The sequence below is a fragment of the Miniopterus natalensis genome, chromosome 16, assembly GCF_054644295.1.
Source record: "Miniopterus natalensis isolate mMinNat1 chromosome 16, mMinNat1.hap1, whole genome shotgun sequence".
Taxonomy (NCBI): domain Eukaryota; kingdom Metazoa; phylum Chordata; class Mammalia; order Chiroptera; family Miniopteridae; genus Miniopterus; species Miniopterus natalensis.
The window spans coordinates 26523116-26548061 of NC_142096.1; the positions used below are offsets into that span (position 1 = coordinate 26523116).

Below are 24946 nucleotides of genomic sequence, written 5' to 3' on the forward strand. Positions count from 1 at the left end.
AGTTCGCCGGCGCGAGGGTGGAGGCGGCGTGAAGGTGGAGGCGAGGGCGAAGCGGCGCTGGGGAGCTGCCTCTGCTCGCAGGGCCGGGTGCCTTCACCGGAGTTGAGTTCGGGCAGGCGAGTTCATCCTCGTGGCCGAGAGACTTTTTAACCTGGGAAGACTTGTGATGGAGCAAAGGGCAGCAGGCAGTGTAGGGGTAGTTACCGAGTTATCCGTCCGGGAAGCAGCGCTCGTCAGGTTCGTGGGTGCTGGGGTGTGTGTGTGTGTGAGGGTAACCTGTTTATCTTTCATAATAAACAGTTGTAAGTAGCGTGTACCAAGCGCTTTCCATCGGCTAGGTGCCCTTTAGAAACATCATCTCATTTAACCCTCACAGGGCCGCTCCTCCCCGTGCTCCCAGCCGCCCGGAGTGCGGGGTCGGCCTGAGACTAGCGAGCTGGGCTTAGCAGACTAACCACCCGGTGTTAACTACCGCTCCCTATTTAAAAGACCCGAGTTACAATTTACCGAAAATTAAACGCACAGATCCTCTGATCAGTTTCATCGAGTTTGCCAATTGCACTTCACCTGCCCGCGGAGATTCAGCACACACCCGCTATCCCAGCCCACCCTTTCCCAAAACTGAGAAGTGGACAGTTAGATGCGAGCAGTTCCAAGATCTACCACCGCGTTTTAAACATTCTGGTTTTTTCAGGTATTTCTGAAGAAAAAGACTTTCCTATTAATTTATAAAATGTTTACTTTACAAATCAGCAGTTTAATATTCCAGAATTCTTGAAAGACACACCCGTAGTGTGTGTGACACATTTCTTTGCCTTGTGTCCCAAAGATGTCCATTTAATGGGAAAGTTTCAGAAACATTCACTGAAATAATCATGTAAATTATCCCCTTTGCAAAGGGAAGGCAGGAAATATGCCTTTAAAAAAAAATGCTTGGAATAACCATTAACATTCCCTATGTCAGGAATATCAACTTACCAATATTTATGTATTTGTGAGCATGAATTAATGGCTGTTCAGGCAGGAAGCTACACCAGTCTTCCCTCATCCTAAGAAGTCTCTGTGGGAAAGCCGGCAGAACCTTTGAGAGGAGGGCGGGACAGTACTTTCTGCACCACAGCCTCTCCCTGAGACCCATGGGCAACCCAGGCTCTTACCCCTTAGCTTTTTTTTTTTTTTAATTGGAATTTCCTTTGTGCCTATCGTCTTGATTTCATTTAATTCACTACCAGGCTCTTCATTTGGCAAATGAAGACATGGACCCAACAAATAATTTTTTTAAAAAATATGTTTTTATTGATTTCAGAGAGGAAGGGAGACAGAGAGAGAGATAGAAAGACCAATGATAAGAGTCATTGATTGGCTGCTCCCTGCGAACCCCCTACTGGGGATGGAGCTGGAAATGGGGCATGTGCCCTGACTGGGAATTAAACGGTGATCTGGTTCATGGGTTGAGACTCAACCACTGAGCCATGCCAGCTGAGCCCAACAAATAATTTAAAGGTTAAGTGCCCTGGCTGGGTGGCTTAGTTTGTTGGAACGTCGTTCCCTACACCAAAAGGTTGTGTGTTCAATCTCTGGTTAGGGCACATACCTAGGTTGTGGGTTCAATCCCCTGTTGGGCATGTAGAGGTGGGAACCAATCAATATTTCTCAGTCTCTCTTTCTCTAAACAATCAATGAAAATATATCCTCGGGTAGGGATTAAAAACAGAAGAAGAGCAGGAACAGAGGGTAGATAGTGACCTTGGTTTAGATAAGTCGAAATTGAGGAGATTGGGGATATCTTTGTAATGATACCTGTAGATAGTTTGATATGTGAGTTCAGCTCAGAAGCGAGATCGACGCTACAGATACAAAACTGAGTCTTGTTGATATGTTTAGCAATGTGACTTGAAGGTTAACTTCCTCTCCAAGAAATAAGACCAAAGGTTTTAACATTCTGTCCAGTAACATTTGCAGTCATTTATCATCTGCCTATAACATGCAAAGTATTCTTGTAGACATATTGTGGGGGAGGGGGTGTTAAAAATGAAAGATAGTAGGCTCTTTCTAGATGCTCATAACCAGAAAGGAGATATACATGGTCTCATTTTAATGCATATTTGGGTAAATCCTAGAGGAGAAGCTAAAGTGATGGGATTGTAAGGAGGAAGGGGGGAATCAAATTGGGAAGATCTGGGAAAGCTTACAGGTTTCGAGCTGATTCTTTTTTTTTCTTTCTTAAATATGTCTTTATTGATTTCAGAGAGAGGAAAGGAGGGGGAGAGAGGGAGATAGAAACATCAATGATGAGTCATTGATCGGCTGCCTTCTGCACGGTCCCCACCGGGGATCAAGCCTGCAACCCGGGCATGTGCCCTGACTGGCAATCAAACCTCAATCTCCTGGATCATAGGTTGATGCTCAACTGCTGAGCCACGCTGGCCGGGCTGAGCTGATTCTTAAAGGATTGATAGAACTTCATCAGGTAGGTGGAGGTAGAAGGGCATTATAGACAGGGTTGGAAATAGAAGAAATTTAGTGGGTGTTTTTGGGAACAGAAACCAACAATCTTATGGCCTCTGAGTGTAGGGTCTGAGAAGGTATATAGTTTGAAAAAGTAGGTAGGGCTAAGTTAATGATACTTTGTAAATTCTTTATCAGAGTATTTCAAATCCAAGAATCTCTCTTTCTCTCTTTCAAACATGACTTGTTCACTTGGATATGCTGTGAGGCAAATAAATAAAAGCTTGTAACCTAGTCAACCTATAATAGGAGCCATTCCCCATTGTGACAGTTATAAAAGGTTGTACCATAGTCACAATGAATCACTTTGTCATCACTAGATTAGAAAATCCCACATATGACTAACAGGTGATTTCAGTTTCATTTTAGCCTTTGGTCTTAAAGGTTTACAAACCCTTTAATGATACTTGTTTTCAGTGAAGAAGAAATAAAAGAAATGAAGATTTTTCTGGAAGAGACTTTGACTTGAAGACTTTTTATATTTGACAAGTAAGTCTATATTTTATGTCTGGTAAATTTGGTCGACAAATGAAAGTTTGCTAGTTTTTACTCTTTAAATATCTCCTTTATTGGAAAGAGATCCTGTACAGTGGGCAAAGGTTATATATTTTGGCCAGCAGCCAGGAAGCCACACAGCTGGGTTGTAGGTGGCATTATTTCTCGTAAGGTGGTATTGGAATAGTGATAAACTGTAGGGATAGAGATGAACTGTCCTTCATACAAGTTATACAACTATGTGACTATATAAAAGAGCTGTGGTTCCTCTTTGTGAGAGCTGCTATATTTGTTACTTTGCTGTGTAGGTTTCTTTCCAGTTGGCATTATGTCCCTGCCTCATTAAATTCGGAATATATAAGTTTTCATATCAGATTAGTTTATTGAGTCTGATATTCTACCAATAATGCAGTTAATAAGTTTCTTAGAAATTATTTTTCCCATCTTATAAAACTTGACTTGAAATGGCTAATGTTTTCCATACCCATGCCAGGTAAAGGAAGCTCTCTTTGCGGGGAGAGTGATTAAGAAATGTATGCATGGAGTGCTTAGGTATTATGGTCTGTAACTTTAAGGAAATAATCTACAATTAAAAAATGGTTTGCTCTTTAGAGATAACTCACCTAAACACCCAATATCTCTAAATTCAGTTTTCTGATATGTAAAATGGGTCCAATAATATCCTTCTCATAAGGATTTGTAAGGATTAAATGAAATAATATACATAAAACACTTCACATGTAGTAAACACTCAGAAGTGGTAGCTACTATTATTACTATCTACTCTTCCACTATATGTGCAATATTTCTTTTCCCCTACATAGTAAAGCTTAAGAAATTGCATTTTTACAAATGATGTTAAGACAGGACTTATATACACATTAAACACAACCAATATAATCATGCTAAGGAATCTCTGCCAATATTTTGTGGAACTTTTGTTTTTGGAGGACATACTCAAAATGTAGCGCATTACACTTTTAAACTAGCTATTCCTTCCACCTGGAAAGCTTTTCCATATGATATCCACATGACAGATTTCATTACTCAAATGTCACCTTCTCATTGAAGCCTGCCCTGACCATTCTAATTAAAATTGCAACCCATGACATGCCTGCCTCTACTCCAACTCCTGCTCTTAAAATGCTCTATGTTTTTTTCCATAGCACTTATCACCTTTGAATATAATATTTACACATTAATTTATTTTATTGTTAATGGACTATCTTTCTCTGCTAAAGTGTAAGTTCTACAAAGGCAGGGATTTTCATTTCTTTTGTCCCTTGATATATCCCAAGAGCCTAAAACAGCACATTGTGGGTTCAAAGTAAATATTTAATTAATTCAGTTAAACAGAATTTTCTGATTAAATCTCATCCTACTAAAATTCATGCTTATTCTAGACATGATATTTTTTATTTTAAGATAAGAAACCTGCTGCAGGGAAATTCATGGCCTGCTAGGTTGGAAAAACTTACATCTTGAAATTATTTTTTTCATCCTGTTGGCTACAACAGTCTTGACAGGAAAAGAATTACGAACTTTTGTGTGTTTTTCTCCCCTAAGAAGAGTGAAATACCTTTTAATATTATTCTGAAGACTTCTTAACAAAATATCTATAAGTGGTAAAATGGCAAGAACACTAAGTATTAGATTGTAGATGTTTTTAATACCACTTTTCCCTCCTGGTTTTTAAAGTAATAAATATTCTTTATAGAACATATAGGGTGTTAGTCTACTTAGGCTGTCATAACAGAATACCACAGACTGGATGGCTTAAACAACAGAAATTTATTTTCTCACAGTTCTGGAGACTGGAAATCCAACATCAGCGTGCCAGTAGGATTGGTTTCTGGTGAGGCTGCTCTTCTTCCTTTCAGATAGCTGCTTTCTTGTGTCCTCACGTGCCTTTCCTCTGTGTTTGTGTTGGGGTGGGGAGGGAGGTAGATCTCTGGTGTCTCTCCCTCTTATAAGGATACCAGTCTTATTGGCTTAAGGCCCCATCTTAATGACCTCTTTTAGCCTTAATTGCCTCCTTAAAGGCCTTTCTCTAAATGCAATCATATTGGGGATTCTAACATGATTTTTCAGAGAAACAATTCTGTCCATACATATAGAAAAGAATGAAGAAAAAAATATTAATTAATCTATAACACCATTAATTCAATAAATAAAACCATTGTTAACATTTTAAAAAATTTCTCTAGTAATATTTTCTTTGCATTTTCAAAGCTTTAACATCATACCATAGTATTTTTTCATTTAACATTATTGAAGGTGAAGTCAAAGATTGCAAACTGAGATGCTTACAGGGATCAGGTGGGCAGGTAAAGTAGTGATGATAACTAACATTTATTGAGTACCCTGTGCCAAGTATTTTTCTAGAAGTTTATATATGTGATATGTATTACCCTTCTTAACTGTGAGGTATGAGGCATACACCATTATAATCTCTGTAGTTCAGATGAATAAAATAAGGCGTAAAGGATAAAAGAACATGTTTAACGACACATAGCTAGTAGGTAACTGCATTAGCATTAAGACCTAGCTGTTGAAATGACTGAAGTGGGGTAGCTGGCTATTGTGGTGAACTTGAGAGAGCATTCTCCATTTGGGGGGCACCCACTATAATGGAGGAATGGTAGTCTAGTGTAGGAGATTTTTATGCTGGGTTTTTTTTTGATAGCAGTGAAAAATCTGGATTTTAAAATATGTTTTTAATGATTTATTTATTCATTTAGAGAGACAGGAAGGGAGAGGAAGAGAGAGAGAAACATCCATGTGAGAAATACTGATTCGCTGCCTCCTGCATGCCTCCTATTGGGGACCAAGCCCTCAACTTGGGCATGTGTCCTGACAGGGAATTGAACCTGCGACCTTCTGGTGCATGGGATGACTTTCAACCAACTGAGCCACACTGGCCAAGGTGAAAAACCTGGATTTTTATATGAAATGTTGGCAATTAATCAGGGAAATTTAAAAAACACCGTTGAGTCAGACAGATTTCATCTGCAGATTGGATCCAGCCCGCTTCATAAAATAGGAATCATAATAGTATCTACCTCCCAAGTTTGATGTAAGAATTAAATGGGGACAGTTTATATGTAACATTTAGTTCAATTCCTGGCACATTGTGCTAAGTAAATGTTATCTATCATTAGTAGCATAAACATTTTCTTCAGTCATTGAAATTCTTTATAAGTATCATTTACTATTGTTTTCATTTTAAGAAATTATATAATACATAAGTACAAATCTGTTGTAAAAAACTCAAACAATATAAAAGTATGTTTAATTGAAGTATTGAAGTTGCATTTGCTTTCTACTCACAACCCTTTTCCCCTCTCCCTATATAATTAAAAACCATAAATGATATATTTATCCTTCTGGCACTTGTTTTTTTTTACTTCATATGTCTTGGAGATCTTTTGAAATCAGGTTATACAAAACTACTTCATTCTTATTAAACGTTGCATGGTGTATTCTTTAGTGTGCAGGTACCATAAGTTGTAGAACTAAGCTTCTCAATTGTCATCTAGGTAGTTTTCAATTTTTTGCTGTTGTATAAGAAGTTCTGCAAAGAGCATATATATCTTTGTGCACATTTGTGAATATTTCTGTAGGCTTGATTTCTAGATGGAATTGCTGGATCAAAAGCATATTAAAAGTTTTCATAGCTATTGTACTTTTGTTAAATATATTTTTATAGCATTGTAATATTCCATTTTATGAATCTACCGTTATTGACTTTACCAATTCTTTATGCTGACACATTTAGATAGTTTCTAAATTTTTGCCAATATAAATGGTCCCATGATAAATATCTTTGTAAGTAGGTTAAGCTTTTATTTTATCTTTAAAATGTATATAAAAATCCTGTATTAAAATGTGTGGATTGATAGTAATTACATGTATATGTATACACATATATATTCACACACATACATATGTACACACACATAGCTCAAAATTTTTTACTAATAAGGATATATAATCAAAGGTGTTTGGCAACCACAGCTCTGTCTATTTCATTCCTTCAGGACCTTGATAGTTATCAATTTAAAAAATTTTAAGAATTATAAATGCTACTAATTTATGGTTATATGTGTGATTCATCTTAGAAGATATCTGTATTTTAAAGAGGAGAATGTTTAACCTGGAGGAATCCATCTCTAGTGGAGAGCTTCAGGCTTTCTGGTTGGCAGGCAGATGAGAGTTGGGATAGAGAAGCCTTTTCCAGGAGAAACATATCTGAGAAGAAACAGGTTTGGAGGCAGGAAGTCCAAGATCAAGGTGTCAACTTCCAGTGTCTGGTAAGGGCCCACTTCCTGGTTTGCAGATGGTCATCTTCTTTTGAGAAGAACAGAGAGAGCTAGGTTAAGCTTTTTAAAAGGTAAATTAGCTTGAGAGGAAGTTGTCATTTTGTTAGTATATTGCTGAGACTTTACTTTCCCAAAGCTATTATAAGAGCTATATTTAGTGGTAATATATTTATTATTATTATTATTATTATTATTATTATTTAAGTAGCGCTTTGATAAAGTCATGACCTAGAGTTTTTAATATTATACTCAAGAGTTTAAGAATCTTATATATATGTAAATATGTTTTATTTTAGGTATTGTCATCTGTAATGAAGATCATTGTGAAACAGAAGATTGAATAAAGCCTTGTAACATTGAACCTAGATTAGAGATTTAGAAAAGAAAGTTAAAATTATTCACTTTGATTTTAGTGTTCCAATTTCATAATATTTATGCTTCTAAATAGATATAGAGAGTAGAAAATAAAATTCAGTGCTATACTAAAGCTGTTTTTTTTTTCTTTTTTTGCATAAGAGAAGTAGACAACCAAGAGCTATAGCGATACATAATGAAATATACTAAGTCGAATTTTATGATGTCTGTTCTTGGCATTATAATCTATATAACTGATTTAATTGTGGACATATGGGTATCTGTTAGGTTTTTCCATGAAGGACAATATGTTTTTGGTGTTTTAACAGTAAGCTTTATGCTCTTTGGAACACTTGTGGTCCAGTGCTTTAGTTATTCTTGGTTCAAGGCCGATTTAAAGAAAGCAGGCCAAGAAAGTCAGCATTGTTTTCTTCTACTTCACTGCTTGCAGGGAGGAATTTTTACAAGGTGAGCATACACTTTTCATCATTAACACTATTTTTCTTTTATTCAAACAGAAACTACTTTTCTGTATCTAGGTTGTCAAATGTACAAAGGTCCCCTATTTGCATGTAGCACAAAGGTTACTTGCTTCTTATTATTGGTGTTTGTATGAGTCATTGCTGTACTGTCAGAATTTTCCAGGTTTATTAATAGAATGTTTTAGCTTACCTAGTTAAGTTACTTTTTCTGTTATGTACTTCCTTTTTATGGAAGGAAAAAGACTCATTTCTATGTCTGTGATCTTCTGTTTTATACTCAAAGCCCAATAGTGCAAATATAGCCTATCACTTTCACCTCTGTTAGAGCAGTTAATTTTTAAGTTACTTGTACCACTGATTTAACTAAATGAAAAATTTACTGCAATAATGTATTAGCCATATGGTTAGCTTAAACAACCTTAAGAATCATGTTCAATACTTTATTTTATTAGTTAAAGAAACTAGTATATAAATAGGCCTCGAGAATTCCATGATTCTCTGTATATCTAATTTCATATAACCTTTTCATTATTACCTTAAGGGATTTAATTCTGTTAAAAGCAATATATATATCTTAATAGTAAAGAGAAAAGTTAAAAACATATTAAGAGTATAACATACTGTTTTGTTACAGTTAGTTTTGGAATTTGGACTATTTTAATAGCTTACATGAAGATTAACTTCTGATTCTGTCCTGTTTAAAAGCAACATGTTTATCGCAATTAGTTGAAAGTACTAAAAAATTTTCAGGCTTTTTATATGTTAATCAATGGCAATAATAAAGTGTCATTAAATTTGTGTGGAGATTTATATTTTTCAAAGTATTTTCATATTGTCTTTTTAACGCTAGAGTTATTAAGGTTATAACATGTAAGAGAAACAAAATATGCAATGAGAAAAAATTACAGGTTTTAGGGAAACTGGAAATTACTTCAGGTGTTGACATTGGAAGTTAGTTTTGAAACTGTATGTTCTCAATAAGATGAAAATGTTTAAAGGGATGGAGTAAAAGCTAGTGCTGATAAGTATTTATGTGTAATAAATAAGATTTAATGGGTATTCTGCGTGAGCAATATAGAGAATTATGTAGTTATGATATCTAGAGAAGGATGAAATTTACTCTTGCCGAGAGTTTAAAAATATGGTAAATTCTTTGTTATTTGCCATTCTATAAATGTAAAATTTTCCTATCTACAGAACTGTTTTCATTGGTGTTTCAAATAATGACTTGAAGGTACTGCAAGACATTGTGTTATAAGTTATAAATTGAATTATGAAAAAAAGCAAAATTACCTTGATTTTCATTTTCTTTTGACATACCTAGTAATTTTTTATTGAATGTTAGACATTATATATAAAAAATTATAGAGGCTCCAGATAAGACAATTTTCTTTTCTCCCCTGTGCATGTAGAGTAAGGGTCAGTTTACACTTGGTTTGCTCCTAGGGTGCAGCCTCCAGGGCACTGAGAGTCGGGTGTGGTCATGCTCCCTCCCACAGGTCCTGAATACTACTAGTCCGTATCTCCTTCGCACCACAAGACCGGCAGAAATCCTGCTTTGCTTTTTCAGGACATGCTGCTTAGCTTTTATTATAGTTCCAGAATTTGGTAAACGTCCTGGGGGAAAACTCACTGTGCTTTTGAGGTCCCTGTCTTCTGTCCTGCAAGATCCTTGAAACCTCTGCTACTGTTTGTGTTTTCTAACAACAGCCCTCAGCCTGGGCAAAATCCAGATTTTCAACATCTTGTCCTGAGTAACAGAATCAGGAAGTACTTCCAGGCAACAAGTATGTGCAGAAACATCAGCTCAGTTTCCAGTTTCTTTAGTTGTTTTGGCAGGAGCATTGGTCTGCTCCAATATATTACATCCTACATAGAAATGTAGTCCATAAAGTGCAATCTTGAGTTATCCCATAATGTGCAGCCTTAAATTATCCCAAGTCTGAAGTTGAACAGAACCTTTATTGTTCTCATAAATAATACAAAGACCTCAAAACGCTTGAATTCCGTGTCCATATTCCCAACATATACGTTAATGTTGCTGGCATTTTAATTCTTGTGTTTAATCTCACTAGGTCATATTATTGTTATTATTTCTGTCTTACATAGTTAAATTTTATTAAATTTTGTTTATATTATCTATATATTTACTATTCTATTTTTTTTTTATTCCTTCTTAAATCTCAGAGTTTCTGCTCAGGATCACTTTTCTTCTGCCTCTCTGTGGTCCAGAATTGCATATATTGTGAATATGTTGGTGACACCATCTCAGTTTTTGGTTGTCTAGAAATGTCATTATTTCATTATCTTTCTTGAAAGATATTTCAGTGGCTATGGAATTAGAGATGATTAGTTATTTTCTCTCTTCATATTACATTTTCTTATCTTTTGCTTTTCATTGTTTCTCTTGAAGTGTTAGGTGTCAGTATTTTTACCCACTGGTTGCTCTTAGGATTTTTCTCTTTATCTTTGGTTTTCTACAATTTAATTATGATATATTTAGGTGTAGATTTATTTCTCTTGATTGGAATTTACTAGTCCTCATGATTCTTTTAAACTTCCACCAGTTCTGCACAATTCTTAGTCATTACTTTCTAACATTTTCTTTACCATATTTCTCTCTTTGCCTTCTGGGACCGCAAGCAAATGTAAGTTATATGTTCTCATTGTATCTAATAGACTCTTACATCTTAGTTATTTTAAATTTTAATTTTTTTCACTTTCTGTGGTACATTCTGTGTAATTTTTCATAACTTTTATTTTACTAGTACTTTCTTTTGCTATGGGCAAGATATTATATCTAACCACTGAGTTTAAAATTTTGATTATTATAATTTTTATATTTAGAAGCTTTATTTGGTTCTTTTCAAGTCTGTCACTTTTTGTAAGTTTCCTGTTCACTACAGATATTTCAGACTTGCCATTTATATCTTTAAACATAGTAAGCATATTTGTTTCATTTACATTTTCAACATCTGAAGCTTTTACAGATTTGTTACTACTCGCTCTGCTTCTATTTTTGGGTACTCATATTGCCTTATTTTCCTGCATGCCTAGTATCAATAATTATGTTCTGTTCATTGCCTTTAAAAAATTAATTGTGAGGCCTTTACTAAGTCTTCCCTAGAGGCTTTGATTTTATTCTTAGGAGATGTCTAGGTTTCTGTAAGATGTAGTTTACACTTAAATTCATGTCTTGAGGTGCTTCCTCATTCAGTCTTGAAAGGTCCTATCTTTTTAGAAATTTATGCATTTCTTCTAGGTTGTTCAGTTTGTTGGCATATAATTGTAGTATTCTTTAATGATCCTTTATATTTTTATGTTGTTGGTTGTAACTTTTATTTTATTTTATTTGGACCCTCTTTTTTTCTTGGTGAGATCTTTATTTCCTTCTTTCTACCTGTTTTGGGTTTTGTTTGTTCTTCTTTTTATAGTTCTTATAAATGTAAAGATATGTTGTTTTATTTGGGATTTTTCCTGTTTCTTAAGGTAGGCATGCATAGCCATGAACTTCCCTCCTAGAACTGCTTTTGCTGCATCCCATAGGCTTTGGAAAGCCGTGTTTTTATTTTCATTTATCTCCAGGTATTTTTTGATTTCCTGTTTGATCCATTGGTTGTTTAGTAGCATATTATTTGTCTCCACGTGTTTCTGTTTTTTTCCAGCTTTCTTCTTGTAGTTGACTTCCAGTTTCATAATGTTGTAGTTGGAAAAAATGCTTGATATGATTTCAGTCTTCTTGAATTTATTGAGATTTGTTTTGTGGCCTAATATGTGATCAGTCTTAGATAATGTTCTATGTGCAGTTGAAAAGAATGTGTATTCTACAGTTTTTGGGTGAAATATCCTATAAATATCAGTTTGGTCTAATGTGACATTTAAGGCCTTTGTTTCCTTATTGATTGTTTGTTTTGTTTTGATAGTATATCCATTGATGTAAGTTGGGTATTAAAGTCCCCAACTATTATTGTAACATTGTCAATTTCTCCCTTTATGCCTGTTAATTTTTGCTTTATATGTTTAGGTGCTCCTATGTTGGGTATGGGATGGCCCAGTGTGCACATGTGTGTGACAGCTCCCTGTTAATTTGGTTGTCTGAGGCTGGAGCAGGGTGTGGGTTGGGGAGCCTGGTGCACATATGTTGTGCTGCTCTCTTGGTTTCGTTAGAATGAGTTCAGGAGAGGGTGGCTGGGAATGTGTTGTGTCTGTCTTGCACATTGGACAGAGCACCTGGATAGAGTTCGTGCACACATTATCTAGGTGTAGGGAGAATGTAAACAATGGCTTTCATTGGTTCCTTGGATCCCAGAGAGTTTTCTCAGATCCTGGAGAGCTCTCACAGTTCCCCAACACTCTCTATGTGGGGTCTCTCTCTCATTTGTTATGCAGACGCGGTCTATTGGCCCTCAGTTATCTTTTGGAAGAAATTGGTCTAAGTGTGTGTGTCTATTCCATGTGTTCCTGGGAGGGGCTGAGTCCTCCTGCGGTGCCCATTTCCCTGTGGTTGTTTATTCATTATTTTTGTTGGTTGGGGGGAGACATGCATTGGAACTTTCTATTCCACCATCTTGCTGATGACCTTCTCCTTTGATTTTGAAGCATAATTTTGTAGGATGTAGAATTCTATATTTCTTTCAGTACTTTAAGTAGTTCACTCCACTTTCTTCTTCCTTGCATGGTTTCAGAGAAGTTGGATGTGATTCTTACCTTTTCTTCTCTGTAGGTAAGATCTTTTCCCCCTCTGGCTTTTTTTCAAGATTTTTTATCCAGCTTTGATTTTCTTCAGTTTGAATATGATTTGCCTAAGTAAAGTCATTTGCTTGTTTTTTTGCATTTAATTTTTGGCATTCTGTGAGCTTCCTGGATATCTGGTTTGGTGTCTGACATTAATTTAGGGAAATTCTCAATTGTTATCATTTCAAATATGTCTTCTGTTGCTTTCTCTTTTTCTTTCCCTTCTGGTATTCTTTCCCATTACATATATGTTACACTTTTTGTAGTTGTCACACAGTCCTTGGGTAGTCTGTTACGTTCTTTTTATTTTTTTGGTCTTTGTTCTCTTTACTTTTCAGTTATGAAGATTTCTGTTGATATATCTTGTAGCTCAGAGATTCTTTCCTCAACTGTGTCCAGTCTAATAAGTCCATCAGTGATGTTTTTCATCTGTTAGAGTGTTTTTGATTCCTGGCATTTCTTTTTGATTCTTTCTTAGAATTTTCATCTCTCTGCTTACATGAATCATTTGTTTCTGCATGTTGTCTATTTTCCCCACTCTCATCCTTAGCATATTTATCATAGTTCTTTTTTTTTTTTTAAATATATCTTTATTAATTCCAGAGAGAGGAAGGGAGAGAGATAGAAACATCAATGATGAGAGAGTCATTGATCTGCTGCCTCTTGCACCCCCCTCCACTGGGGATTGAGCCTGCAACCTGGGCATGTGCCCCAAGAGGGAACTGAACCATGATCTCCTGGATCCTAGGTCGATGCTCAACTGCTGAGCCACGCCCAGCTGGGCTATCACAGTTCTTTTAAATTCATGGTCTGCTATCTCCAACATCCTTGCCATATCTGAGTCTGGTTGTGATGACTGCTCTGTTTTGAAGTATGCCTGGTAATTTTTTGTTAAAAATAAGGCATGATGTATAGCAGGTCCTTGAATAATGTCATTATGTTTCATATCATTTTGTTATAATGTTGATGAGATACCATAGGAACTAACAACTCTAGTTTATATCAATTAGCTTATGGTAAAATTGGTTTTGATATATGTTATTTCACTGCAGGTTCTAAGAACCTATTAATGAAAGTGAGGACTTACTGTACTGGGTGAAAGCAACTATGGTAAATAGGCCTTTAGTAATATGATAGTGAAGTGTGGGAGGAATACTACAGTATTTTATCAAATATTATTTCTGCACTTATTGAGATGATCATATGGTTTTTCATTAATTCAGTCTTTCATTGATTGACTTAATGTTGTTAAATCAACTGCATTCCTGGGGTAGAACTTAATTGATTATTATTTTACTGCTGAACTCCATTTTAAAATATTTCTTTAAGCATTTTTGTGTTCATACTTATGAGGGATGTTGTTTTATAATTTTCTTTTTTAAATATGTTTTGCAGGTTTTAGATTAGTTTTATGCTAGCCTGATAACAGAAGTTGGAAAGTATGCCTTCTTTATTTTCTGAAGGTGTTTGTACAAGATTGGTGTTTTTTCTTCCTTAAATGTTTGATAAAATGCCTGGCTGGGCGTGGCTCAGCGGTTGAGCATCGACCTGGGATTCAGGCGATCAGGGTTCTATTCCCAGTCAGGGCACATGCCCGGGTTGCGGGCTCGATCAATGACTTTCTCATCATTGGCATTTCTCTCTCTCTCCGTCTCCTTTCCTCTCTCTGAGATCAATAAAGATCTATTTAAAAAAATAAATAAATAAAATAAATAAATAAATAAATAAATAAATATTTGATAAAATGTATTGGATAGTTAATGTTATGTGTAGATTTTTAAAACAAATTAGATTTTTTTGAAAGATAGAGGTTTATTCAAATTTTTCTAATGATCTTGTGTCAGTATTAGTAAGTTGTGTTTTTCAGGGATTTTGTCCATTTCATCAAAGTTCTATTTATTAGTATGAAGTTGTTCCTAATATTCCATTATTATAGTTTTGATCTTTAGTGATGTCACCTTTTCCATTCCTGATATTGTCATTTTTTTGTTCTCTCCCTCTTTTTCTCCCTCTCCTCACTTTTCAGCATCTTGTTGGAGATTTATCTGTTTCTTTATATCTTTTCAAAGAACCAATTTTGGCTTTTTAATTTCTATTGCTTGTCTCTTTCTTATTGCATTGATTTATGCTTTTATCTATATTATTTCCTTCCTTCTATGTAACTAGGCCTTACTTTGCTTCTCTCTTTCTAGGTCATTTTTGTTGTTGTTGTTAATCCTCACCTGAGGACATTTTTTCCATTGATTTTCAGAGAGAGTGGAAGGGAGGGAGGAAGGCCGGGAAGGGAGAGAGGAACATCAATGTGAGAGACACATCGATTGGCTGCCTCCCGCATGGGCCCTGACCAGGGCCAGGGATTAAACCTGCAAAAGGTACATGCCCTTGATTGGGAATAAAATCCGAGATCCTTCTGGGTGTGGGCCAACACTCTAACCACTGAGCAAAACCAGCCAGGGCTCTACGTTATTTCTATAGAATTTGTATTATTACTATTAACTCTTTTCTTTTCTAATGAAAGTATTTAAACTATAAATTTTCCCCAAAACCTGTTCATTAACTGTATCCCCCAAAATTTGATATGTTGTGTTTTTATTATTCATTAGTTAAAAATATATTTTTAGCTTTCCTTGTAATTTCTCTTTTACCCAAATGTTAGGCTGTATTTATTTTTTTTTCAGGTATTTTGGTCTTTGGCAGATATTTTAATATTGAATTTTAATTAATCCCATTGTAGTCAGATAACATACTCTTAAGATTTTAATTTTGACATTTATTTAGGCTTGTTTTATTGCCTAAGATATGGTCCACCGTTATGATTTCATGTATACTTGAAACATATGTGTTCTGTTACAGTTGTTGGTTGGTTGTAGTATTTTAGAAGTGATATTTAGTAAGTGTAGTTGATAGTGTTCTACAGATTCCACATTTTTATTGATGCTTTACTTAATAGTTAGGTGTGTGGGGACAACTGGGTAGCCATTTGAAAAAAAATTATGTAAATTATAATTGAACCTTCACAGGAAGGTCACGCTTAGCCCATACCCTAGTACATAATCTTGAAAGGAGTTTAGCCTGTTCTGTGATGAAGGTGAAATTTTCAGAAGTATATTGATAGAAACATAGAGGTGTGTACTGAGAGAATTTTAAAATGTAGTCTAAGTTTTCATTCTCCCAGTCTTTGATCTGATAAAATATGGGATCTAATTCCTTTTAGCCAGAAAAAAATCTGAAAGGATAAACTGGAAGGGTTTTGTTTCCAGAGTCGTACTCTTCCCCCAGTCCAAACCACAAGGACAGGAAAAGAGAATTTTTTCTGTATGCTATACAAACAGGCAGACCACACAGAGATTGTAGAAACTGACAAGAATGGAAGTAAGAGGAAACAAGAGCCAGTATATGAAGCATAAGAACAGTAAAGATTAAAAAAACCATAGTGAAGGTTTCTTTAGAGTTGAGATAATTTAAGATTGCATGTTATGGACTATAATTTCAGGTAGGATATTAGACAACAGATACATTGCAAACAAATCAAGTAGAATTGGAAAAGCCTTTGTAACCATAAATCAGATTTCATAAACTATAAAAATTATAGATTTGACTATTAAAAATGCATGTCAATAAACAAAAACAAAAAATCCCCAACAAATAAACAAAAACAAAAGCCAAGCTAAAAGAAAAACAACATTAACAGGGAAAAACATCTGCAACTTATAATGGGCTAGTCTTCTCGTATTTAAAGAGCTTCTTTAGTCAAAAAAGGTTATGCATCCAGTAGAAAAGTGGGAAAAGAATAGGGGTAGTTTATAGACATGAATATATGAATGGCTCTTAAGTTCTCTGAAGGATGCTAAACTTCATAATTAAAAAAAATGCCAATTGAAACTTCATTGAGATATTATTATTCACCTACCAGATTGGCAAAAAGCCAGGTGATAATATACTCTTGGTGAGGCCTGGGAAAACAGGTACTGTCATACTTAGTTGATGGGAGTGTGGATTGGTACAATCCCTGTGGAGGGCAGTTAGACCATATTTCAGAATCATATACCTTTAGGCCAGAGGTTCTCTTCTGGGAATCTGTCATACTTGTATACATATAAAATGACATATGCACACAAATTTTCAATTGTAGCATTGCTTGTAATAGCAAAATATTGGAAACAATTTAAATGTCTGTTGATAGAGTTCATGGTATGTCTATGCAGTGGCAATACTACATAGCTATTACAAAGAATGGTAAAGTACTTTATGCACTGAAAAGGAAAGAGCTCCAAAATGTATTCTTAAGTGAAAAGACAAGGTGTAGACAGCAGGTATAATATGCTACAGTCTGTGTGAAAAAAAGAGATGGTGAAAAGGCATATATATTTATGTTTGTTGCATATGCATAAAAAAACTCCAGAAGGTTACACATGAAACTAGCAATGGTGAATTCTTGTGGTCACGGGGGAGGGTGAAAATTGGGTATGTGGGTTATAGAAGTGGGATTAGTTTTTTCACTGAATAACTTTGTATTTTTTGATTTTTAAGTTATGTGAATTTTTTGTCTATTTAAACAAAAAAAGAAAAGGAAAAATTGAATTAGGTTGGCTATTAGCAAAAATGTCAGGTAGATAAACAAAGATGCTTTCCTTTTTTTTGTCTTTTTCTGTGTATTTTTTTAGTGCAGGAAGTGGCATAATACTGAGACAAATAGAAGTAAGCAAAATTAAAATAGTTCATAAAAATGGGCTAAATTGTCCATGGGTTTGTCCAGGCTAAGTGTGGAAAACTTTGAGATTTTTTGAATTATGGATTCATTTCCCTAGAAAATAGATAAATTGAGTTTGTGTTGATAGATGGAAGACAAAGAATATCAGCATGAATTATTTATCAAGTATGAGTGCCTGTTGCTATTAAGTATGCTGTTATTGCTCAGGGGTCTGTGGAATAGAATGTTTCATTTTCCAGAATATAAGTTAGATGACACTTTTGCATTTCCATTTTATATATGATTTCTGATAAAACCTCTCTCTTTGCCCAAGGAGATTCTCCTTTGATCAATGTGTGATAGGCATTTGAATTACATCTTTAAAATATGGAAGTTGTTTTTTCCTCTTTTAAATACATGGTAAAAAAAAGTACAATGGGAAATTAGTCTCCTTTCTCCCATAGATTCCTAGGCCCTTCTTTATAGTTTCTTAAATGGGAATTAAATAGTTGAACCTCTTTCCTACCTATTTTTTAATTTAAAACTCCTTAGAGAGAGGTCATCTAGTAATGTTAAAATTTCCTAGGGCGGAATATTTATGAAACTCCAGGATTTGGGCCCTTTTCCTCAATCTCTAAATATTTGGAGGTTTTCCTGGATATCTTGTTGTTGATTTCTTATTTAATTTTGTTTTAGAGAACACTTCATATGATTAATCTTAAATTCAAGACTTGTTTTATGGCCAGTATATATATAGTCTAACTTGGGGAATGTTCCATGTGTATTTGAAAATAATTTGTAATCTTCCCTTGGTGAGTATACTGTTCTACAAATGTAAATTAGGGCAGTTTGGCTGGTAGTAGTATTAAAATCTTGTATATTCTTACTGACTTTTGAGGGGAGAGGGGCCTACTTTTTCTTTCAATTACTTAGAGATGAGTGTTAAAATCTTCAACTAAGATTTTGGATTTATCTTCTCTCCCATCACTTTTTGACAAGTTTTGCTTCATGTATCTTAAAGCACCATTATGCAACAAAATATCGGGTTGAGAGGGAGAAGCAGCAAAGACAAAAGCCTTTATGTTGGGAAAAACAGCAAGAAGGGTACCCTGGAAATGTGGGAGAAATTAGATGGGAAAGTAGTGGTAATAGTGTGTGCAGGAGGAAGATCATGGAAGGCCTTATAAGATATGGTAAGGACTTTGGATTTATTCTAAGTGACGGAAATCAGTGGAACATTTTTAGCAGAGGAGTGACATCTGAGTTATATTTAACAGATTCAGTCTAGATGCTGTGTAGAGAGAAGAATGTATAGGAATCAAGAGTAGAATCAGAGAGACCAATTTTGAGGCTATTGAAGTAATCCAGGCCAGAGATGTTGGCTGCCGAAACTAGCTTGATAGCAGTGGAGGTCAGTGTTTAGATTTGGGTATATTTGAAGTTAGAACTAAGAGAACCTGCTGAAAATTTTTTACAGGTTATGAGAAAAAGAAGGAAGTTGGAAATTATTCCCACGTTTTGGGTCTGTGCAACATGGTTTTGCTTCAGTAAATGTTAGTACCATTTACTGAAATGGGAAACACTGACAGAAGGGCAGATTGAAACAGGATATGGTATATCTACTGCTCTTATTTTATATATGAGGAAACTGAGGTGTAGATAAAGAGTTTTGATAAACTTTGGACTAGAATCCTGGCTATTTTATTGCTAGACTCAGATTTCTTCTAAGTAAGTGTTTCAATTTTTTAAAATTAATTTTACTTGAATGATAACTTATGTTCACTTTAAAATTCTTTGAAGAGCCCCAGCAAGGATTTTTTTTTTGTTTCTTGGTTTGTTTTTTAGAATTGAAGAAATCTTTTTTTTTTAAAATACCTTTATTGATTTCAGAGAGAGGGAGCGAGAGGGAGAGAGGGAGGTAGAAACATGGATGGTGAGAAAGTTGTCATTGATCGGCTGCCTCCTGCACGCCCCCACTGGGGATCGAGCCCGCAGCCCGGGCTTGTGCCCTGACCAGGAATCAAACCATGATCGCTTGGATCCTAGGTTGATGCTCAATCTCTGAGTCATGCCTGGCCGGGCAGCAAGGATGTTTTGAGTCTGAGATTTTCTCTATTTTCTAGGATGATAATGGTCAAAGAGACTAACACCATGCCGATATTGAGTAATTATTTGCTAGATTAACTTGAAAGAAGATCCAATCTCATCTTCAACCTTGACTTAATCATAAGGACATATTTGCATCTTGTATTTAAGATAAATTGCATGGCTCTGGCCAGTGTGGCTCAATTGGTTGAAGCATTGTCCCATAAACCAAAAGGTGGCAGGTTATATTCCTGGTCAGGGCACACACCCAGGTTGTGGGTTCAGTCCCTGGTCGGAGTGTGTGCGGAGGCAACCAATCGTTGTTTCTCACATCAGTGTCTCTCTCTGTCTCTCTCCCCCTCTCTCCCTTCCTCCCGCCCTGACTCTCTATCTCTCTCCCTCTCTCTCTCAAATCAAGTTTTAAAAAAAGATAAATTGCATGAATTGAAAATTGCAGTTTGTCTTTCAGAAAGTAGTGGTTAAGACTAGGAATCATAAGATCAGTTTGGACTCTAGGTATGCCCCTTACTGTCTGTGTAACTGTCAGTGAATCACCTTACTGTTCTCAGCCTTAGTTTCCCCATCTGTAAAATGGGAATAAGACTTACTTATCTCACCTAATTATTGTGAGGATAAAATGAGATCATGTATGTTTAACAGTGCTAGCACAAAATGGCATATCAAACATGAAATAAAAAGTTATGGACTCTGAATCTCAATAAAGCCACCATGAGAAGAAATTTGTAGTAGAGAAAGTTTGTGGGAAAAATATGTACTTAAATATGCTGCTTTTTTCAAATTTATTGTGTATATTAGCATATATATTATAAAATATACATTACACAAGATAAGTATTCATGTTTATTTTACAGGTATTGGTTTGCCTTGAAAAAGGGTTATCATGTGGCTTTCAAATATAGCAGGAAAACTGATAACTTCATAGAAGAACAAAGTGATCCACGTAAAGAAGTTATAGATAGAGTGACTGATCTGAGCATGCTCAGGCTGTTTGAGACCTACCTGGAAGGCTGCCCACAACTTGTTCTTCAGCTCTATCTCTGTCTGGAACAGGGTCAAGCAAATATCAGTCAGTGTAAGTCTTTTGGGCAGGTTTTAGAATATTTTAAATTGTTTTTCTTTATAGAATTGTTAACTTTAAAAAAAGAAGTAGATGGTTTAAATATTTAAAAGTATATAAAAATGTATTGTCTCCCTCACCCTTCTTCCCATTCCACTTGTCTGCCCAGAAAGGAAACTATTGCTGGTTTCTCAATGATTCTTTCAGAAAAGTTTTTAAAAAGCCTATATTAATTCTTTCTTTGTGTGTTTCTCTGTCTCTCCTTCTCTCCCTCTCTCTTCTTCACCCCCTCTTTTATAGAAATAGTAACATAAAATAAAAACTGTCTTTGTATTTAACAGTATGTCTTGGAGATCTATTCATATCAGTACAGAAAGAGCTCCCTCATTCATTTTTATTTTTTGTACAGTATTACAAATTATGGATGTACCATAATTTATTTAACAAGTCCATTTATGTTAAGTTAGGTTGTTTCTAATATTTTACTGTTGCAAAAAAAATGCTGCTATGAATAATCTTACGCATGTGTGAAGTATATCCATAAGGTAAATTTCCAGAATTGGAATCATTAGATGAAAGTGCAAATGCTTCAGAACTCATGAAAGTTGGCCAATATGTTGCTCTAGTATAGCATATTTCCTTGTTAGGGCAAAATATTCAATTTTAAAGGACAGTTTCATATTTCCATAAAAAAACTTTTAATAGGTGTTTAATTTGAGATGTTAAAAAAAACTAATGACTAAGGTTGCATGCAGACTTGGATTCATCTCAGAGACCAGATTGTCATCTTTCCTGGAGTTGCCTCTATGCTAGACTCACCTGTGAGATCAGTTCATTCCCCTAAATAGTCTTTCTGTTCCCAGTTTCTCATAAACCTCAAGATTGTAGCCCCCTTCTAATACTATTATTTTTACCTTGGTTGTTAGTAAGACACTGAAATGAACCTACTGTGTATGAGATCTCTTTTTCCTTGTGATGCAAATAATTTGTGGGTTGGGACTTAGATGTTCTGTGTCAAATAGTTATTGAAACTAGCAGTTCACCATTTAGAGTTTATAGCCTATCACATGGTAGATCTGCTGATGATTCCAAGTAGTACCTGGCATCCGAATCTGCAATGGGACACAGTGGCCGTTATCTTTATATTATGGCTCTATCCTCATTCTTTAGTTTCTCCTTGAAGTAAGAAGTTGAGGTATTAGCTAAAATTAGCAAAAAAAATAAATAAATAAATTTAAAAAAATCAGAATCTGATTGTCTAACAATAGAAGAATTGGTAAATAAGTTATTGTACACTGTTACTATAAAAAATTATGTAGCCACTGGAAATAGTGATAACTTTTAATGACACAGGAAAGTAATTCTAAAATAAAATTTAGAGAAAAAGCAGTTTATAAAATTTTCTATCAGCATACTTTTAAGGATGCAAAGAAATTATTATATAGGATAACATCGGAAGAAAATATGAAAAATGTTAACTATGGCTGCTTATGGGTAGTGGGATTATGAATTAATTTATTTAATCTTCTTTATACTTTTCTGAATTTCCAACTCTTCTACAGTAACCATGTGTGGTTTTGACAATTAAGAAGAATAACTCAAAGAATATTAAAAAAAAATCAGATTACTTGTAGAAGTACTACAGAAGACTGAGCATATTCTTTTATCTTTGCTCCTTCCTGAAATCACACTAATAAGGATAGTAAAGGAGTAAAAATAATATAAACCCACAAGGACAAAGAATGCAGAGTAGAATAGCAGATTAGAAATATCAACAAGTGTTTAGACAGTGGAAAGCAGATAAAAACAGGTTATTTAAATCAGCTCTACAACTAAAGACTAAATTATTTGGATCTACTCTCTCTCTGAAAATACCTAAAACTATTGGATATTTTCAAAATCCTGCATAACACAATCTGATACAACAGTCCAAAATATTCATGAAAGTAGGAACCCAGCAGGGTTAAGTAGGACTCTGAAGGCATTTATACTCTGAGGGTTTTTACTGAACCTTATAAATAGCAGATTCAGCTGAGGTTTTTTGTTTGTTTGTTTAAATTCTCACCCAAGGACATGCTTAAAGAGAGGAAGGGAGAGAGAAAAAGAGAAACATCAATCGGTGGCCTTCTGGGGATCAAACTCACAACCCAGCTATGTTCCTTAACCAGGAATCAAATTGGCAACCTTTAGGTACAGAAGACATCGCTCAGCCAACTGAGCCACTCCAGTTGGGCAGCAGATTCAGTTTTCATGGCTTCCCAGGGTGTGGAGGACTGAAAACAAAACTCAGGGTCTTCACCAGGGAAGGATGTCTGGTAGAACATTCTAATCCATAAAGCTGGATTAATTACCTCCTAATGGCCCCTATCTCAAGGTACAGTCACATTGGTAAATGTGAGTGTAGTCTAGATACAGTTTTATGAAAGTCCCAGTTTTAACAGTGGGGCTAATGACATGCTTTTCTAAAGTAGTAATGAAGTTACTCTTCTGTTATTTGTTGGGGGGAAAATAGGGTAAAGATGTCAAATCTATAGAAATTTGTAAGTTTTTTAGAACATATTAATTTAATCCATCTTAAAGATATGGGATATTGAGCTTGTTGATACTCAACTCATAGGTATGTTACATTTTCCTTCCTTCCTCCCCTCCCCTCCCCTCCCTTCCCCCTTTCCCCCCCCCTTCCCTCTCATGATGCTGTCTTTCAGTGAGTTAGATACATGCCTAGGGTCAAAGCTAAAGACTGGAATAGATAGGATTATAACTGTAGTGTTTTAGAGAATTTTCAGAGTACCCTATATAGTTTTCACTATACCAGTTGCTCAATAAAATGTGTCCAAAATTTGTACAATTTATTCAAAAATTTGTAAAGCAGTCTAATGCAGTGGTTAATACACCAAGCAGTCTAATACACCAACTTTGGAATGAGGCAGCTTTAGATTCAAATCTCAACTGTCTGCAACTTTGCTAGCTGTATGACTTGGGTCAGGTAATATATATTCTTCAATCATTAGTTTTTCATATGTAATATGGGAATATTAATATTTATCTCAAAGAATTAGATGAGTATATACAGTGACTGATGTGCTTGTGTATGTGTGTAAATACAGATAAAGCAGGTATGGCTTATGGTAATTTAATATTGCTATTATTATTCCTATAACAATATACCTTTTTAAATTTTTTTGTTTTGTAGATGCAGCCCTCATTATCTCTTGCTGTGCTATTTCTTGGTCGACTGTTGATTATCAAGTAGCTTTAAGAAAATCCTTGCCTGATAAAAATGTCCTTAATGGGCCCTGTCCCAAACTCACATATCTCTTTTACAAGTTTTTTACATTATTATCTTGGATGCTGAGTGTTGTACTTCTTTTATTCATAAATGTTAATATTGCTTTATATCTGTTGTTATTTCTTTGGTTTTTAGGTATATTGTGGGCATTTAAAAACCAAACTCAGTTTTGTGCTTCCATAAGTATGGAGATCTTATACAGGATTGTTGTTGGATTCATTCTTATTTTTACATTTTTTAATATTAAGGGACAGAATACCAAATGTCCAATGTCTTGTTATTATATTGTAAGGGTACTGGCCACATTGGGGATATTGATTGTGTTGTGGGTTTGCCCACTTTCTATTTTTAATTCAGACTATTTTATACCTATCAGTATTATTATAGCTCTTGCTCTTCTCTTTGGAATTATTTTTCTTATTGTTTATTATGGAACTTTGCACCCAAACAAAAGTGAAGAAACACAACCTGATGAAGTTGATGGAAAACCAGTACAAACAGAATGTAGAATGAAGTATTTCCTAATGGAATAAACTATTTCTTTATGAGATGTATTCTGCTGTTTTTTGTTTCATTGGTTAGTAAAGAAACTGTTGTGTGTCTATGTGTGTGTTATTTCTTAGTTTTGCTTTCTTTAATTTGAGATCAGTTTTGGTACATTACTTATGAATGTGAGAGTGAGTATATTAATATTTTTATTGTTTAAATTAGTTTCTCATTTGATTTTGAAGAAATTTAGAACTTAGATATATTTGCCTGTTGTCTGGCAAAGTAGCCATTTGGAGCCTGAATTAGAAGTAATGGTCTGGTTCTCATAATATTATAGGAATTGACTCAGGTGGTTATGGAGGCTGAGAAGTTCCACAATCTTCTGTCTGCAAGCTGGAGAACCATGAAAACCCATAGTGT

At 35.0% G+C, this 24946-nt stretch overlaps 1 protein-coding gene across 2 annotated transcripts; it reads left to right on the forward strand.

The window, feature by feature from the left end:
* Positions 1-215: 215 nt before the first annotated feature.
* On the forward strand, positions 216-24587 carry XKR9 (XK related 9). Of its 2 annotated transcripts, none has more exons than XM_016216118.2 (5): positions 216-237; positions 2926-2997; positions 7622-8147; positions 20543-20763; positions 23942-24587. In XM_016216118.2, the coding sequence occupies exons 3-5, from the start codon at positions 7876-7878 to the stop codon at positions 24568-24570; spliced, it is 1122 nt and encodes a 373-aa protein (XP_016071604.1). In that variant the 5' UTR covers positions 216-237; positions 2926-2997; positions 7622-7875; the 3' UTR covers positions 24571-24587. The 2 variants fall into 2 exon arrangements, with proteins under 2 accessions (XP_016071604.1, XP_016071602.1); XM_016216116.2 differs by lacking the exon at positions 216-237 and adding an exon at positions 2294-2470.
* The last annotated feature ends 359 nt before the right edge of the window (positions 24588-24946 follow it).